The sequence below is a fragment of the Mustela nivalis genome (assembly GCF_964662115.1).
Source record: "Mustela nivalis genome assembly, chromosome: 2".
In the NCBI taxonomy this organism is placed as follows: domain Eukaryota; kingdom Metazoa; phylum Chordata; class Mammalia; order Carnivora; family Mustelidae; genus Mustela; species Mustela nivalis.
This window is the reverse complement of record NC_139021.1, coordinates 74,979,069-74,999,030: the sequence shown is the minus strand read 5'-3', so window position 1 is coordinate 74,999,030 and position 19,962 is coordinate 74,979,069. Positions and strand designations below refer to the sequence as shown.

The following is a 19,962-nucleotide window of genomic DNA, read 5'->3' as shown; positions in this document are numbered from 1 at the left end:
ACCTCTGTACTGTTCAACTATTATTAGAAATTGTACAAATAACAAAGCTTGGACTTCAGGAGGAAAAGAAATGCTCGTCCTTCCTTCACTCTTTAAAAACTTAGTCTTCAGTCTTACTCCTGAAAGAGACTTGGAATGGTTGGGAAAGGGAGAGCGTGTTGAGAATGTCAGGTGAATGTGCACAATTATTAAAAATAGCAGGGTTAATAATATTTATTCTCATGTTGGTCATTTAAGACAAATCAATTCTCTTTCCCAATCCAGGAGTGGGCCAGCGTTTGGTTCTAGGAATAAAGATAGGACATCTGAAAGGAACGGGAGGGGTTTCCGAGATTTACTTAGGTGGCCCTCCATAGGGCCTCAAACTTTTCAAAGTTTCTTCAGCAGCAGCTTTTAGAGAAGGAAGCCTATGGTTGGAGAAACAGCTCTTCCCCCACCTGGCGAACCCCCGGCGCCGTCTCCTTGCTGAGATTTGAGTCCTGAATTGCGGCCCACTCTGAAAAATTGGCCCCCACACTTGTGGGCCCCAGAAGTACTTCCAGACCCGAGCATGCACATCGGGCCCCAGAGGCTGAGCAGCAGGGGCTGCCTTGTGGTCTTGCGGAGCTGTCCTGTGGCCCGAGCGGACAGGCTGGCGGGTAAGCCGGAGGCGTACCAGACCGCCAGAGCACCTTGCCCCGCCTCGGAGCCCGCTCCACACCCACCGCACCTCAGGGCGCTTTTCGCGAGCCGTCCCGCCGGGAGCCATCCTGCTACATCCCGCCTGTTAGGGAACAGAAAGTAGGCAAATGAGGCGGAGCAAGGATCCCACTTGGGTCCCACTTGGCCTTCTATTCTACCAGTTTGCTTCTCTAATTTCTCTCTAATTTCAATTGTCTTCTTTAAATTTTAATTCCTACTTAGGTCCCCTCTCCAGTTTGACACTAGGACCTACAGAAACGTCGGACCTCTTCGTGGACTCCTACAGGACCAGCAGCTGATCATCTCTGAAGATCTTGCTAGTTACCCCCGGTATCTCCTCCCCACCCTGTGTGTGTGTGTGTGTGTGTGTGTGTGTGAGCGCGAGCGCGCGCGCACTCTGTGGTGCATTCTCCACTCTCCGCAGCTGGGCATCCCCCCAAGATCCTGTGTTGAGCTTAAATTCTTCTCCCTTCTATCCCACTCACCACCCATCCCTACTGCCGGCAGCTCACCAGGGAGGGCCCAGGCTCACAGGTTACCTTTCTCCACGCACTCTTGGTCTTGGACTCTGGAACCGAACCTTTCCACGGGCCCCGGACCCTAAGATTGCTCCAGCATGAGTAGCACCGACTTTTCCAATGTAATGACTTATGAAAGATATAATCATGTGTTAAATTGAATCCTCCGTTTAACTGTTAATGGTGTGCTCTGGGCACATTTACGTATTAGATGCTATGGTAACTAATTACCACTAGGAAAAAGGATAATGCACTTCCCAGACTTTGAAAAATAATGATGAGAGTTCACTTGCCGGCTCGCAGCACACGGTGGCGGCTCCGCCGGGTGGAGCGTCAGAGTGAGTGGAGACCCGAAAGTGTGCTCCTGGAAGGCAGGAGGTAATGAATCCTGGTCAGAGGAGTCTCCTTACCAAAGCCTTTAATGAAACTGTGCTTCAGTTGGGGGAAGTGATGGTGGTGGGGTGTGTGTTGGGGCGGGGGGGGGGGGTACCAACTCTACAACAGTGCCTCTAAACAAAATTAAATTGCAAGACGTAAACATCGGAAACATAAATAAGTTTTCTTTTAATTAAAATGCAGGCCAGATTAAATTATCCACGTGCCAAGCAACTTTACATCAATTAACAGTTTTTTTGTTGTGTGGGCAAAATAAATGAGCCGGTCTCCTGCGCGCTCTGCGTTGGCACTTATAACTCAGATGCCCCTGGATTTGCCAAGCCAATGAGGTGCAGTTGATTTAAATTTGCCCTTTTAAATCAGACTTTGGGCACAGTAGATGGAAGGAGGGGAGGCGAGGAGGAGGGAGGGAACCAGGAGACAGTAACTGAAGTTTAAGAGCAAAAACAATTCTCAGGTTAAGAGTCCTTTTCCTTCCGTTGGATCTCTGGCTCTCCTGATCCACGGGTATATGATTACTAGAACCAGGGTTCTCTAGGTTGTGCTGAAAAACCAGGTTCTGTTTCACTCCAAGGGCAGGGCAAATGCTTGTACTGGGGACCTGGGAGAGCAGGAGAAGGGAAGGAGCCTTTCCCCAACCAGCCAGAGATTGCAGACAGAACATCCACCATACACGTGCCCACCGCGCTGGTCTGCTCGAGCTGCGCCCTGGGAGGCACTTGGTATCCGCAGCCACAGAGCTCCCGTTCTCCCAGTGCTTCCCCTAGACTGGGTTCCCAGCCCCTTCTATGTGAGCAGAAACATCCAGCTTCCAAGTTTCTTGGCACAAAAAGCGAAGTTCAGAGGCTTTGCCTCAAACTCTCTTTCTAGAGGTAGCACTAGGATCGAGTTATCCCCTGCGCCCCCAAGGCAGGTGGGTTCTCCTCCAGATGCCAGGCTTGTCAGGAACACCCCACAGCCCTGCTAAAACTAGGAATTCTGCAAAAAACGCCCTAGTTTTAAACCTCGAAGAGCTCTTTGCTTCCTAGTAAAGCTGGGAAACTCTTTCTCTGCTTTTCCTGAGGTTTAATTTGGGTTAAATTCTACCACTTTATCTAAATTACTCATCTTAACAGGATCCAGGAGATTTCTGGACTGTTACAAAATTACCAGGTACCCCTGAGTTCATATGCAAGTGTGTGTGTGACTTTTCTTTCTTTCCCTTCCCCTGTGTTCTCTAATTCTGGCAATATAGAAATACAGATTAGAAACTTTAAGAGAAATAACTAGGCTGGGAAGGTTAGACTGCAAAGGAAACGAGGATTTTGCAGTGACCCCCTTCCCCACCATATATAATAAGATAGACAAGCCTATCTTACAAGTAAGCCTCTGGGATGCTTTGATGGGGAGTTAGCTTTAATTATGCACACTGTGATATCATTCTCCTTTCCAGCTTGGGAAAGAGTTAATTCTTTCCCAAAGACCATAGTTGCCCTTGTCTTCTCAACCTGATTCAGAGATGCAATAAAATATGAAGCAAATTTATGATCTGTTTCAAGCATTTTATTGCTGTATTTTTAAATTCATATATGCACATATAAGAACTATGATCTGTGAATAATTTGAAATGCTATAGTAGAATGATACATTTTAGATAAAACATAACCATATCTTTATATAATTGTCTCAGATTAAAATAAAAAAGAAAAATAGATTTCTAATGTGGACCAAACTGAAAAACTAATGACAGCCATAAACTGCTAACCAACCATAAATTAACATCTTCATCAAATGCTAAAATGGTATCAGTGGTTATATAAAGCAATTACTATTTCTCCTTATAAGTTTTAGAATAAAGTTCAGGGATATTTAAAGGATCCATTATTTACAAATGCTTCACAATCTTAAAGGTTTCACATTTTATTAGGAGGATGGTTGCAACTCAAATCTGCTGTGTTAATAGAGATGTTTAGAGATGAAAATTTAGATTTAAACATAAAAATGCTTCATGGCCTAAGCTCATTTTATGCATTTATTCTGCTCTGGCAATTACTGAAGAAGTTGGTAGAAGGATTTCTTTGTTAAATATCTTCATCTAGTCTTTGAAAAGAAAAGACAAATAATACCTTATTATAATGGGAGAGAACCAGGTTACATACGTAACTGGTTAAAACATTCAATCATGCCCTGTCTGTTCAAGTAAGTCCAACTACATTTGCCATGTACAGCTTCTCTGCTGAGCTATGGTCAGAATTCTAGCATCAGCCTGAGTCTGTGCCCTCTGTCTGAGATGTCCACAAAAAGAAACGATTTTTCAAACCAGGCCTCCACAGAAACATGAAGAGCCTTGGAGGGGGAAAGGACATCTATCTTTTGAATATCCCACATATCAGGAAGCAGGGGTCAGGGAGTAACTCACTTTAATTTTTTTTTTTTTTTTTTGAGAAGCAGCAAGTATATCTATCTTTAAAGTATAGATTTCTCAAGACAGTGAAATTAAGTAAAATCTGGAATTACTGAACAAAGTAAACTGTTTTTAAAATTTAGAAAAAAGAAATGTTTTCCAAAAATCATATTCACTTGGATTATAGAGGATCTGCGTGGCATACACAATCAAATTATCTTTGCCCCTCAATTGTTGTTGACACTAGGTTGCCCTACACGGTAGTTATTGTGGATGAACATCTCCAAAGTTCAAGGATTAACTAAAGTCTTCAACTGGCTAAATCCTGGGACCACTCAGAGTTTAACTTTTTGCAAACATTGTTTAATCTGAGGACTTTTTCTATAGAAATGAATGCTACCTTACAGCTTTTGGCTAAATCTAAAATGAGTTCAAAAGAAAAAGTTTAAAAAATGGATACTTAATTTAAAAACACAGAGAAAATAGTTTATACTTTAAGATTCATTTAAAAAAATCCAAGTGACTCCAAATACTTAAAAAAATTCCATTTAAAGTATAAAACAAAGACATTTGTAAAACTTTAAACATATTCCATAGTTCTTAGAAGTTATGAAGTAAAAGTATATTTCATTTAAACATTAAGCACAAAAGACAGAAGAATTTAATAAAAAATTTGGGTTATTTGTCAGGGAATAATGACATATATTTTATGTTAACTATAATGGCTCGTTCTTAGAAATAAATGTTATATGGAGTAATGTTCTCTTATGAACAAATAAAAATCTCAAACTAATACATGCTTTATGAGTGTTTAAATTTGACTCAATGGAGAATCATTAGATATTCATACCTTTACCTGTTATACACCTGTTATTAGATTATAGTTACCTTTACCTCTAGTTTCCTCTATAGGCACAAAACATTATAAGGAGAATAAAATGCTTCATGAGTCTATCTCTAAATATTTACTTTCTGTGTCTGCAATATATCATATCTCTCCTTATAAAAATGAATACATTTAGGAATTGAAAACATAAATTATACCTCAAATAATTAACAGTAAACTATATTAAACCCACTTAAATTATCCAGCATAACCCCTAAGTATTTTTTCTATCCAATTATATCTTGAATAGAAAATGCATATTATTACTCACATGATCGTGGCTAATTCTGGATAATTAAAAGTAAAAAATTTTTTAATTTACTCAATAAGTGCTTTTTTAGAGTAAAATTGAAAGCAGAGATAATAATTTCATAGATTGCCCATTTAGTGTCATGATTAATCCTAGTTGTTAATACTGAACTGACTAGTTGAAATACACGGGAATACCTTTAGAGTCTGAGACAAGTTCTGTAAAATGTTAATGACTCACAGGAGTGTTTCTTAGAGAAGCCAAGTGTCCAGTGGAATGCTATGTGTACGGTTACTGCAGAAGCCACATTTAATCCTCATCAACACCATTCTGTGGCGCTTGCTGTATTTACAGTTTGGATTTCAGCTTTATGAATAAATAGGATACTGCTCAAATATTATTCAGCTTCATTCATGATCTGTGGTAAGTGATCTGCAGAATACAAAGACCACATCTAATGGGATCTCTTTTCCATTTTTTGTATTTTTACATCTCTCCACAGATGACTGTAATTATGAAGAACTGTGGTCTAGCAAGGTCAGCCCAGTTAAAATAAATTATTAAAAAACTTATTAATCCCCAGTATTTCTTGGGTCTGTTTATATAACTTCCCACATACACAGCTAAGTTAAAATATATTGAAAAATACTCTGACTGAAACAATGAATGTACTTTTAGGGAGGGTATCAGAAAATAAGAACGTGTGTGTATGTGTGTGTGTGTGTGTGTTTGGGGCAGGGGGCGCGGGGGGACAGGATATGAGGATAGTCAGATAGCAAAATTATCCTTCAAATAACCTGCTATTTGGAACCAAATCTTCTGCCATGAACATGCTTCCTAATAGCAAAATGAGGACACAAAGTCATTCACCTGCACTTTAAAAGTTGATTTATTGAATTATTGTTGTAAATAAGATATAATTAAATAGATTTACAAAGCATTTGCATTTCTTACCTAATGTCTTTTTAAGATTTGCTTCCTCATAAATCCACATATATCCCATTTTAAAATCAAAAGGTAATATTAAACAAACAATTCAGAACAACAGATTTTTATATTATATGGCACTCCTCTGGCTAAAAAATATTTTTAAACATAAGTATTGCCAAATTATCTCCTACTTAAAATTGTGCAATAGAGTTTTTCACAAATTAAATTTATCTTACTCAAGGAAAGTATTATAAACATGATAAAGATTTAAGATAAAAAGTCCAAACACTTTGATCACTGATTTAGATCAACACTATGAAGACAAAGTAATAATTGCTTTAGAGAAATAGTAGAGAGTTTTATGTGATTGCTCATTATAATTTAAAATAATGCTACAGGGAATGTAATCTTGGCTTGCTAACTTTTTCTTAATTGAGTATGTGAATATGAATACCTAATAATGCAGTTCAAGTAAATAATAGTTTGTAACATTGTGAATTTAATAGGTTAAAAACAGTGCACATTCTAAGGGTTTTTAATTCATCTTTTATAATTATTGACGTTATTTTATGCTAAGATCAATACCTAAATAATTTTTGTGCTTTGATCTTTGAAATTGGTTTTAAGATTCCACTGTTAAATTAGAAGACATTTACAGGAAAAGTTACCCAAATTATTTTTTTATGAGAAAATAAACAGAAGTCATCATGTAGATTTTGAGTTATGACCCCTTTACCTTAGACTTGTGACCCCACACTTACTGATAAAATGAAGAAGATATAATTAAGTGTTCCAGGAAAACCAAAAGAAGGCAGATAAATGTTCCCATGTAGGTTGCTTAGCAGCATGCCTTATTTAGTGGTAAATTGCTTTTTTTTTTTTTTAATATGTTCAGAGCATTTAGTTTTTGCTACTGAATGCTTCATTACCGTTGGTCATTGACATAAAACAACAGTATCATTCATTTCCTTTAACTTGAAACTTAGGGGAGGTTGTAAAATTGAAAAGATGGGTTTTTATGATATGTAAAATACAGTTTTTAAGACATTTTAGAGCCTCAATAAGGTTTGGTTTGGCTATTTTTGTCTCATAATCACAATACCCGATGTATATGTTTTATTGTGTGTAATTATGCACATAGTAATTTCTCATTACAGAACACTGCTTGGGAATGACTGATGGAAGTCTAGATCTAGTGGTAAATCAGAATTTTAAAACTGTTTTAAAAAGATGAATTTATTACTTACAGGGACACTTAAAATAGATTAGTTGTGTATGTGTTGTTTTTCCTAATAAATTGTGTGTTTTTGAAGAAGGGTAATCCAGTGCATAGCAACGTACCTAGAACAGAGGCAATGCTCAATAAATGTTTGATTGAATTAATGAACAATGAACTATGTAATGACTAAAAAACTCCCTTTAACAAATACATAGGAACAGATTTTAAAAGACACAACCTTGTTAAAGTATTTGTTACAACTTTATGTTTGCATATTGCATTACACTCTTCAAAATAAATCCACATACCTTATTATGTTTAATCCTTATCATGAACCTTCATGTCAAAAAGGCCTTATTCTTTTTATTTGCAAATAAGGAACTGAAGCAATGAGAGGCAAAATGACTGGTCGATGACAAATTAGTCACACCATTGCTGGAATCCATGTCTTTTAACTTATTTCTCCATGACATATTTTTCTATTCACAAACACGCTTTAACAACTAGATGTATGCCTGTTACAAGACTCTCTTGTTTTGGTTCTACTGTCCATTCCTTTTATATAACAGTTTCTCACCCATTTTGTTTATTCTTACTTTCTATTCTAAATTCTTGTACACACTTCTATTATAAGTGAAGCAGAAATTAGAATTGAATAATTTCCTGTGTTCTCTCTACTGTAACATTGCAAAAGTGTACTATTGAAACAAATGTAAGAACATGGAGGTTTCTACTTCAGGTCACATGGTGGACTAGATGTCCTTCTAGGATGCAAAGAATGGCTATGCTTGGTGGCAGGCAGAAAAGAAAGCCTAGGGCCCAGGTTGGGTATGTGTGTGTGTGTGAAATCCAAGACTGAGTCATAAAGCCCAGAACTCACAAAGGGAACATCCTTGTAGGTGAACTAGGAAGAAACCTTGCTCCACAGAGCAAAACTGAGAGTAGATCTGCCTCTCCCCGTAATGCTGAAGGAAAACAAAACAAAACAAAACAGAAAATCTCTTCTGTCTATTGCTAACCACAGGGCTGCTTTGTAGCTGATTTAAGGCTAGAACCCACATTACCTATGTATCTCCCACCCATCATCCCCTCTCAAGCTGCAAACTTAAAGTAATGTGCGTTTGATCATAACATCAGCAGTCTGATAAAAGAAACTCAACTTCTCCCTGAAGGATTGAGTTTTAAATTCAGGTCTTAAAAATTTTTCAGAGATAAAATTCCAAGGAATATGGGCTCAATAAACAATCAACACTGAGTAAGAGTTCAACAGACAAACTATAGAATCAGACTCACAAAATACTAATGATTTAGAAATATCAGATACATAACATAAAATCGGTTTCCTAATATACTTGAAGAAATGGAAGAGGATATGGAGCATATGATGAAGGAAAAAGACACCAGGTGCCTGGGTGGCTCAGTGGGTTAAGCCTCTGCCTTCGGCTCAGGTCATGAACTCAGGGTCCTGGGATCGAACCCCGAACCAGGCTCTCTGCTCAACAGGGAGGTTGCTCCCCCACTCCCCGCCCCCGCCTGCCTCTCTGCTTACTTGTGATCTCTCTGTCAAATAAATAAATAAAATCTTAAAAAAAAAAAAAGACTTCAAAAATGACCAGGCAGGATGCCTGGGTGGCTCAGTCGGTTAAGCTGCTGTCTTTGGCTCAGGTCATGATCCCAGGGTCCTAGAATGGAGTCCTGCATGGGGCTCCTTGCTCAGCAGGAAGCCTGCTTCTCTCTCTGCCTCTGCCTGCCACTCTGCCTGCTTGTGTTCTCTCTGTCTCTGACAAAAAAAAAATGAATAAAATATTTTTAAAAAAATGACCAGGCAGTGGGCACACGGGTGGCTCAGATGGTTAAGTGTCTGCCTTCAACTCAGGTCATGGTCCCAGGATCCTGGGGGCCAGCCCCATGTCGGGCTTTGGGCTCGGCTGGGAGCCTGATTCTCTCTCTCCCCATTGCTTGTGCTCTCTCTTTCTCTCTTAATAAATAAAATCTTAAAAAAAAAAAAAAAAGACCAGATAGGAAGAACAAAAGAGTGGTCTCAAATTGAAAATGTAATCATTGAACTTAGCACATTCAGTGGGATCAGAAAAACTGAAAGCTGACAAGTTGGCAGCTGGCACCCTGGCTCAAAATCAACCCACAGAAGGGAGAGGGTCGTAAGGACCTGAGGAGAGAACATAACAAATCTAGAACATCTCAGAGAGAATGCAGGCAGTCACGGACTCTGTGTGTGTGTGTGTGTGTGTGTGTGTGTGCATGCACGTGTGCACACGCACTACAGGGGTAGCAGCCCAGAGTAGAAGATGGTAGACACAGCCGTGGGAAGATTTTTTGTTCCTGCTTTGACCTCTACCCCCAATTAAGTATCTGATGGATACAGTTTCTATCACAGGATGAAGAGATTTAAAACATGGTGGGTGCATGTTATGGCATAGCAGTTAGAAGCAACAGATTAAATATATATGTACGTGTGTGTGTGTGTGTGTATACATATATATAAAGTAATACAAATATATCTTTAAAAACATAGAGCTTAATAAGAAAATTAAGAAGGATCTCTTATATAGAAAATTCATTTATGTAAATTAACATGCACACAGGTACTATGTTCTATAAAACTATATACTTATGAAAACACATTGAATGTTTGCCTATGACAGGGAGGAGTATAGCAGTGACGGTTAGGGATAAGATAGAATGAGTAGATAAAGGCAGAGGGGACAAATCATAACTGTGTACTATAAACTAAGAAGTATAAGGAGCATGATTACTCAATGCTATGAAGTTAAATAAAAAGAAAGAAACAAACTCCATGGATGAGATAAAGAGCAGATCAGGTACACGGTGTAGAGACAAAACTGACAGTGAGATCTAAACAGATGACCTAGAATATAAAATAGAGGTAGAAAAAATGGGGAGGAAAGGTCAAACAACATGGAGTGTAGAGAGAGAGGATCTAATAGAGTCTGGGAGAGGTATTACTCCAAGATTATGGCTAAGAATACTTCCTACCCAATGAAAGACACACATTCTCAGACTCAAGAGGCACTGTGACATGCAAGAGTGAGAAACTGAGACTAAGAACATCAAAGACAAAAAGAACATGTTAACCCTATCAGAGAGAAGAGGCAGACTGCCTTCTGAATAGTTTAAGTAACGGCTAATCTCTTGACAGCAATGATGGAAGCCATAAGAACATGCAGTATCTTCAGAGGGCTGGGAGGAAATAGATTTGTGCACACAGCAAAATCAACTGTCAAGAATGAGGCAAAAATAAAGACATCTCCGATCAACTAGAGCAGAGCTTAGCTAGCAGAGCCCCACTAAGAACTATTTAGAGCATGTACTTCAAGAAGGAGACTATAAATCCTAGAGCGTCTATTGATTAGTAAGTATTGTAAGAATTTTATAATGTTACCTTAAAAATCAATCTCCTTTTAAAAAAACAGTAGCGCAACACTGAAATAGTAGAAGTTCCAATCCACGCGATGCAAATTAACTGAATTTTATTACCTGCTTTTCCTGTTTAAGTACAGCGGCATCATTTAGGTCAGATGCCAAATAATCGCCTGGTCAATTGAAATTAGAAAGCTCTGAGTTATGGACACAATGCTGCACTGTGGGATTTAAAATTATACTGCATTCCATAATGGTGTAACTCCAAAGAATACAGATCAACTCCAAGTCCGAAAGGTGATGTGTCAAGAACAAATACTGTGATCTGATTTCTCAGTTTATATAAATGGAAGCATTTAGGAAAGAGTTCACTGCAATACTGGCATAATCCTCAGAGTTTACACTAAAACCAAGTGCTACCATCAATCCTGTCATGATTTTAACATTTGCTCTTAACAACAAACCAAATACCAAGGTCTCAGGCAAATGTTGAATATGTAATAGGTTTTGTGTGTTCTTATACATTAAATCTTCTCAGTATCTAACTCAACATGAATGGTCTTACACAACAAGAAATTTTGTTGCATTGAGCCTTAGTATACAAAATAATAAAGAACACTTATGGATGATTAAATATTGAAGTGAAGTTGGAGCATTTAATCTACTGCAAAACTCATTTAAGGCAAACGTACCCAGGCGGTATAGACGTTATTGATATTACACTTGAAGGGAACATTTTCATCCAGTTTATCTCATGAAAATTTAATTTCCTTCTTCTCTGAGAATTTGGAATTTGTTAGACTGTGTCCATTTTCAGCACAAATTTCCACTAGTACATAAAGTGTGATTTTATGTATTAGAGAAGAATCTGAGTGACTTAAAAAAAAAAATGCCACGGAGCCAAATTTATTGTGGTACATTTACCATGACAAGAGAACATCACAATATGTAGAAAAACATAAAAAAGCCATTTTATCATTATGCTGATTTTGATGTCTATTTTCATGTCAACATCCTATTTTAGTTTATGATGGGTTTTGTGACCAGGTACGAACGGGACTGATCGCCGATCAAATATAAATTTGCACTTTTTAAAACAAACAAACAAACAAACAAACAAAGCAATTATATTTGCAGAAATTCAAAACAAATAGATGAGCCATGGACATTTAGATTAGTTTGGATACATTTCTTTTCTTTCTTTTTTTGCTTCTCTAAGATTTTACTTTGTACCTGAATAAAACATCAGAAGCCGGATGCTGAATGCCAAATAAAAGTCGACTGTAGTTTGCTTCCATAGGTTTATCATCAATTATTTCTAAATCAAAATAAGTTAAAAGTATAACCAACAACTGCTTTACTTCAACAATTGCCAAAAATCGGCCTGGACACTTGCTGGCTCCAAATCCAAATGGCAGCAGGTAATACTTCAGCTTCTTCCCGTTTTTGAAAAAGGCAGTTTTCTTTTTACCGTCTTCTACAAACCGATCGAATCTAAACTCCTGCAGAGAAGAGACAAGGAGTGTTAAAGTGCAAAATTTACATGAAATAGTTGGAGGTCAGGTCCACAACGTGGCCCATTCTCTCTGCCCATCTAAAAAGGCTCCTTTTAATTCTGCAAATGCCAGAGAGTAAAGCTTGACTAGGTGCAAATTATGGATGAACTTTCTTTTTTTTTTTTTTTAAGATTTTATTTATTTATTTGACAGAGAGAGAGAGATAGAGATCACAAGTAGGCAGAGAGGCAGGCAGAGAGAGAGGGGGAAGCAGGCTCCCCGCTGAGCAGAGAGCCCGATGCAGGGCTTGATCCCAGGAACCTGAGATCATGACCTGAGCCGAAGGCAGAGGCTTAACCCACTGAGCCACCCAGGCGCCCCTATGGATGAACTTTAAAAAAACCTCAAATGCCACTAGGAAATGACCTCTCCCTTATCATCGTGAAAAGCACATACCTATATGACTCTTCTTCCTAATTCGCACCTCTCTCTTACGCTGTTTCCTAAGTGAAGAGGTAGTCTCTTTAGTTTTGTTCCCTAAGATGGTCCTTCTTGGTGGACAGACGTTGGGTAGAAGGGAAGGGCACGGCCACCATTGTTATGAATGTCTTTGGCCCCAGGAGCTGCCTAATATGCCTTTTCTACTCCTTCCCAGTCAGTTCCTGATGGATGAGGACTTCAACCTAAGATTCAGTGCTTATGATTGGGTTAAACAGTCATAAAATGAAATTTGAAATTCACATGAAGCCCTAGAGAGGAACTAAACCACAAAACCCATCTTGCTTGTTTTTTGATGTTGTACTGAATTTCTCCATGGTGCTATTACAATGGACTCCTTTTGGGTTAACTGTAGGGTGGCAGGTATTTCTGATACGTTTTCATAAATAAGTTGCATTACTTGTTACAGAAAATTATGGGACTGGTTTATCCAGGGTGTTTAGCCTGGCATTAATTTACTCTCACTTGAGTTTCTGTGAAGAAACTGAGTGACCTTACTTCAGCCCATGGTGAATTAAGCCATTGATTAAATTAATGCACGTGGCATGCATGAAAATGACCAAGTATTTCCTATACGTGGTGCTCATTAGCATTAGATCTGCTCAGCACACAAGTTTGGTATGAACTACATACCTGCAAAGAAGCAGGTCAGACTGAAAGCATTTCATGTTATAGTGAAAACCTTACAATTGGCAGACAGGTTCCAAATCCGTCAAAGATGACCTAATTTTCCCACTCAATATGAATGCCATTGAAATAATTTCCTTTAAAGGTACTGGTCTTGTCTTCTTTTACCTAGGCACCTATTTTGATAAATATGCAAGCTTGGAAGGCACACTTTGGGTGTTTTCCATTCCCCCCCAACTTGCAAGTTGGTGTAATCATTAAGGCCAAATTACTCCACGTTAGAACACAAGTAATTTTCCTCCCCACAGACAGTTCTGGGATGTATCTGAATAGGATCTAACTAGTGCTAAACTAAAAATATCCGTGCTTCCAGTAGTGATGAACAAGGACACTCTGTTGACATGCACTGTATTACTGGAGATAGAGTACAATATGGTACTCTCTCTTCATGACCTTTTCCATGACTGGGGCCCAAGCCTGCTCGCCTGAGTGTAGGACTGCTCCTTCCTCCTTCTTGCTGGCAAATCTGAGGAGAGAGTACTCCACAGGAGCTCCTCACATAGCCCAGTCAGTTCACGTTAACTAACTCATGAAATGATTTGTTGGGAAAAGATCTCACTATAGCCACACTCTTTAAGCCAGGAAGTACAAAATGAAAACTTGACTTGGGTTTGACTTCATAGTGTCTCAATTTCATAAATAAGCCAACAACTGCTTTGTTTCATGGCTGCCTTGTTCTTCTTTGTGAAAGTGACTGTGCTGTTCTCTGAGAGGTCAGTGGGATAAATGCATGACGCCCCCCGCCCCCGCAACCCTGTGACCTCCAGGTAGTGTTCACAGTCAATTCCCTCAAATTTCTACTCATTCAGCAACGTCTCTCCTCTGGTTTTCCACCAGCTTTGATTCCATTTCCTTATAGTAAACGTCTTAGAAATTCCTACTTAGTTGTTTATATTAAGAAACAAGCAGAGGAAAGGCCAACTTCTTTTGCTCTGTTACTACATCAAACTCAAAGGGCACATGGGCATAAATATATTTTTTTGAGTCAAAATTTATTTTCAGTTTGTTTTCCATAGGCAGGGCATGCAGAGCCAGAGCAGAAACCAATATTAGGACAGGCCTGTGGCAGAGGCTAGGGAAATGGTTTGGTTTTTGCCAAAAAGATAAGGGGTATGGTAGTCTCACCTGTAAGATTCTGGCGTCATAGTGACATAGAATAAAGTGTTAGGAGCTCAAGATGCACACATTCATTTGGAACAATTTAAATGCAGGACTCGTCATGTTGACATAAACTCTTTGCAGTCACCCTCACAGCTCAGCACTTCAAAACTAAAAGCGGTCAATTAAATGCCATAATAGTAAGTGGATGAGAATAGAGAATTCATGAAAGAAAGGGCATGACACTGTAATTCCACATCACCCCTCTCATAATTCTCGTGGTTGACTTCTGAACATCTTTCCTCTGCTGAGGTTTGTCTAGGCACCCACCACAGGAATCACGCTGCCCTGGCCTCTGACTGATTGAGGATAGGGTATGTGACCCAATCTCGTCACTGCTACAGAGGAAACATCTGTGACGACATCTGATAGAAGTTCCTTTCTTGTGAAGAAAGAAAAACAAACAAAAAAATGCTTAATCCCTTCTCCTCTGGACCTAGTTATTTGTGAGTCTGGTGCCTGCAACAGCAATGGCCTCCAGGTTGAAGAGGGAGCTAAACCCCCAGGAGATGGCAGAGCCAAGAAATCCCAGGAGATTGGAGTTGTCACATTGTCTTATTTATCTCTGTATTTTCAAAGCACCCAACATAGTGCTATGTACATAGTAGAGGTTCCATATACATTTGTTGAATTAATGCATAAATACATGACAATAAAGTATATTTTAAAAGCAATCTTCAGGCTTCTGGAGAAAACACAGATATTGAATGAGTAAATAAACATGTAGAGAATGAAGCATGGATGAATATTCAGCGTTCATAAATAGAGAATGGTATAATATTTAGCATGAGAAATCAAGATTGGATACATGATACAATTTTCTGGATAGAAAAGAGTTTTGGTACAAGTGACTGAGGAGGATTGAACACCCTAATTTGTGTGCTCTGAATATTGTCTTTAGTTCAGTTTAAGAGATTTGTTTTGAGCACTTCCTGTAGTATGACAACATTGAAGTTAAAAAGGCATTAAAACCTAGTCTTGCTGAGGTAGGTGACATACAATTTAATCAGGGTTTGGATTCACTCAATTATCATTTGGCGTGTAGGAATTCAGATTAGAGAATATACGGACTTCTTAAAATAAGAACTGCCAAGTGTTTTGAGTGGACGCCTAAGGGGCAGCGCTCTTGCATTTGGGTACACAATCAGCCCTCCTGGGAGCAAGATGACAGGGTTCCTTTCTATCTGCATGACTTAAGTTCCAATTCATTTGTACTAGCACGAGAGAGTGTGCCCATCTCCTCCCAACTCTACGTTTAGAGTTTCCACAGTAGTCACATGAAATCAGCCACGTGGGATATTTAAGCAACGAAAATTTGACAAAATCAGGGCTTCTCAGAGGGCCGTTTTACCACCACACTGATGGTTCCAACAAAATGAGTATGAAGGCCAATTTACTGGTGTGGCAGAAACCCTCTCAACAAAAAGCGCTTAGCTCTGAGGACACAGCCCTGTGATAAGACCAATTCCCTAAACTCTAAGCTCTTAAAGACAAGGGTCTTTTAAATGTCTGTGCCCTCCGCCCCCACCATTATGCCCATCAAAATGCTTTCTGGATAACAGATGCTCAGTATATATTTGTTTCCTTGAAGAATACTGGTGGCATTATCTCTTCCAATTTGAGGTACAGACAAAAAATTAGAGTATTTCCTCATTTGTTATGATGAGCATATTTGTAAGAGCAGTGACAGTAATCAGAATAATATTGCTACAACAGTTTTTAATAGTGATTTAGAATTTATTCAAGGGCTTTCAAATTCATTTTATCATTTTAGAATCCCTCCACGGCTGAGAAGTTAGATAGGGCAGACTTGCATGAGGTCAAATAAGGTCTTTCACTTTCAGAGCTTTTGGGAGCGCTCCGCTCCAATGGCTTTGTAATTACTTTCTTGTTTCCCTGTGTCCTTACTTTAGGAGGCTACTTGGCTGTGTTAAAGCGTTACCACCTTAAAAGTTTGCTGTTTCTTCCCTACGGCTCCGTGGTGTTTCCAGGCTTCCCTTTGTGCCTTAACATGTCTGGTCACAAAAAAACCAACCAACAGGTTTGCTCCTCTCCATAGCTCCAGGTCGAGATGCTGCATTTTGGCAGAAAGGAAATCATCACCATTTACTGATTATTTGAGCGCCAGATGCTTGAATTCTGGCTAATAATAGATGTAAATTTGAGGAAGGCTTCAGAAAAATTTCAAAAGCTATCTATTCCTAGTTAAATTATCTAGGCTTTTTTGAATAGCATTTAGACCAAAAAAAAAAAAAAAAAAAAGAGGGAAAGGAAAACTGAGAAGGGTGTTTCCTGCACTCTCTCTCATTGTCTTCAATTTTAGCTGCCAATTTACTTCCGATGTAGGCAAGAGCCACCTAAGTAGCTATTATCACAATAAACTAAGCACCCGATATTCAGAAAAAGAACAATTCTTTACACAGAAGTTACGTGTTGATAGCTTATAGACCCAGTTAGGTCCTCAAACACTTTTTGTTTAGCCCATTGTTGTGTTTTTAAACATTATTTTCCCAAACCTTTAAAAATCCTGAAGTTTACCCCAAAATCTGTTTTCTGAGGGTTTTTTTTTTTTTTTTTTTTAATGACTCAGCCATGCTAGGCCTACATGCTTTTAAGAGCTAAAGGCTAATTCATAAGTAACCAAATGGTCTTACTTAGATGGCTCTGGGCTCTCCTTTCCCTGTAGTTTTTACCACTCCTGATAGTATTGCTACATTTATACGCAAGCCATTTCATCCATTTATTCTAGTTAGGCCCAGTACATATTTGAATATGCAATATTGGTGGTAATTTAAAATTCTAATTGAAGTGTATTTTCACTTTCAGAGCATTCATCCATTCCAGCAACGCCTTATTTATTTGCCTTGTGGACAGCCTCCTGTGCTGGGCACTAAGAATGCAGAGAAGACAGTGAGTGATGTGGTCTTACCCCTTCTGGAGCTTTCAGCATATGGGACCACAGACAAACAAACAAGTAATTGGAAAGCAGCAGGTGCTTTGCAGTGTAATATAGGTCCAACAGGACACAGAGTTGGCAATGGCCAATTCTCTGAGGAACGAGGTGGGAATCAAGAATACTGCCAAAGAAGAGTGATGAAGGGTGATTCATGTGGAGTAATCTGGAACCTCTTGAGTGGACAAGAAGGAAAATTCGAGGAATAGAGAAGTTTGTGAAGGAAGACCATGGGCTCTTTTTGGAATGTGATATTCTAGAGTCTCTTGGGCTTGAACATCCTGAAATCATGCCTCATTGGGTTGGGAGAACCTATGTTCTGTGAAGGTTCTTCAGTCTCTGTGTCTTCAAAGAAGGCCTATACTTACATTTGGAGCTAGTCTTCCTCAAATTTCTGGACTTAGAGCTACTGTCTGTTTTCTGTATCTAAGGCCTGGTCTTCCCATTCAAGATCTATAGGGCACAAAACATAGGCAGTGGGGAATATGAGCCTCTGAAGAGCTTCTGGATCAATGTTCTCAGGGACAGATGGCCCAGGACAGAATTTCCCAGGATTTCCTTCTCTTTTTTACTGTCAAGGGATGGTGGTTTCAGATGGGCATCTGTTCTGTGAGCATCTATGGCATCTACTTATTGTCATTCTACATTGATAAAAATCACAAGAATAAAGCTATCTGCCTGATAGCGGTAGGTACTCAGTAAATGTTTATAGAATGAATGATTATGTAAGTCCTTGCCAAATCATATAAAAATGGTTCTGAACCATGCCATATTTTTCTGTGCTGATAATTATCACCATTCCACAACTAATTTCAAGAAGACAATGTTGACAAAAACATTACCTAGTTAGTTTTGGGGACCAAAGAACAGTACCGCAAAAATAGCAGTAATTTAGTAAACACGTATTGTATTGATAACTTGATAACTGATAACATGTATTGCTGATAATTTTAATGATGATTTTGCCATCATGATATGAATGATGAACTTAATGAGTAATGGAGTAGTCACATAATGTAAATAATAAATAGAAGTTAAATTTAAAAAATTATAGATAAAAATAAAAGTTAAAATTTTAGATATTTTTCAAATATTAGTTATTATCTGCCCCATTTATTGAATATCTATGTGTGGAATTTTTTTTTATATTTACAAATGTGGAGATAAAGCCAGTTTTCCACAGAATTTTCATGCACTCACTAATACCCTACTTCTGATTTGCTGTCACCTACATATAACGTCTCTTCTTCTGAAACACAGAGGAACCATAAGTATACTTTTCTTCTCACTTGAAAAAATTTGCCTTTGCTGGTGCAATAGATGTAAGTTATCTCATTGCATTTGGAGTTTCTCCTCTTCTTATTAATTTCCAAAATTCAACACTATTTTAATCTAGCCTGGCTACAAACCATCTGACTTAGAAATGCTTTAAAAGTGATCCTGCTATGAACTGCTCAAAAAGAGCAATGGAGTTTACCTTTGAATAATAGCGTTTTCTATGCAAAAACCACTATAGCAACAACACTACTTCATGAGACACTCAGGCAGACTATGACTGCATTCAATTTGCATGCAGGTGGTGAACCTCTGAAGTGGTATTAAGGGATGAGCCAGGGTGGATTAATTTCCAGTCTTTGATATTCATTAACTCCAGCTTCAGAAAAAAATACAAGGAGATGACACAATTACCCTCAGAGCTTCACCCGGGAGCAGCAGCTTTACAATCTCGGGTTCATAATGCCATTCTGACTGATCAAAAAGGGGCATATACCTGTGGTAAGTGGTGAAAAAGTATATGGGCTTAAGTATGGCAATGATGCCGTTTGATCTGGGGACAGTCAACCCCATTCTAGAAACACTTAGCAAAACAGTCATCCTTCTTTATTCTCTGAGCCACCCACCAATAGCTAGCCCTCCATGGTTTTCAACCATTCTCTGCCAAGCACAACCTATTTTTGGCCTAAAGCTAATGATGGCCAAGGTACAATGCCTTTCATTTGAAGAAGTCAGCATCCAGTCTCATCATTCTATTTCTATTTACAGACCACAAAACCTTTGGAGAGAGATCCTTAGGAAACACTTCGGTAAGTAGGAAAAAGATCCTTGGGAAACACTTCAGTAAGTAGGAAATTTTTCCCACTGGAAGGCAAGACATAAGCCATCAATCTGTCTCAAATTCCTCCTGGAACAAGGTGGCAAAAGGAAGCTATGGAAAAATAGTGTGAAGAAGAGAAATGTTCTCACAGCTATCTAAGAAAGAGCCACGACCGCTTGATGCTTGTTTACCTCTGGAGCCTCAAAGACCTCCGGGTCATAATGTATGGCTGGAGGAAAGATGGCTACCAAGTCCCCCTTCCGCAAACAGTAGTCCTGCGTCTCTGAATGTAGAGTCAAGTCCTCTTGAACAAAACGAATGATGCTTGAAAATGAGCATAGTCGTAAAACCTCGAGAACGGTGCTTTCTGAAGGACACAAGCAAGCAACAGCTTATTAAAATATGACTGCTCC

At 38.7% G+C, this 19,962-nt stretch overlaps 1 protein-coding gene across 1 annotated transcript in view; it reads right to left on the bottom strand.

Annotated features, from left to right (window-relative positions):
• Nucleotides 1–5,985: 5,985 nt before the first annotated feature.
• CYP7B1 (cytochrome P450 family 7 subfamily B member 1) overlaps nucleotides 5,986–19,962 on the bottom strand; it is a 172,076-nt gene continuing 158,099 nt past the window's right edge. The window contains exons 5-6 of the mRNA XM_082719174.1: nucleotides 19,741–19,916; nucleotides 5,986–12,164 (exon numbers count right to left, since the gene is read on the bottom strand). Of these exons, the coding sequence (XP_082575300.1) occupies nucleotides 11,877–12,164; nucleotides 19,741–19,916 (464 nt within the window). The 3' untranslated portion in view covers nucleotides 5,986–11,876. The remainder of the gene's footprint in view (nucleotides 12,165–19,740; nucleotides 19,917–19,962) is intronic.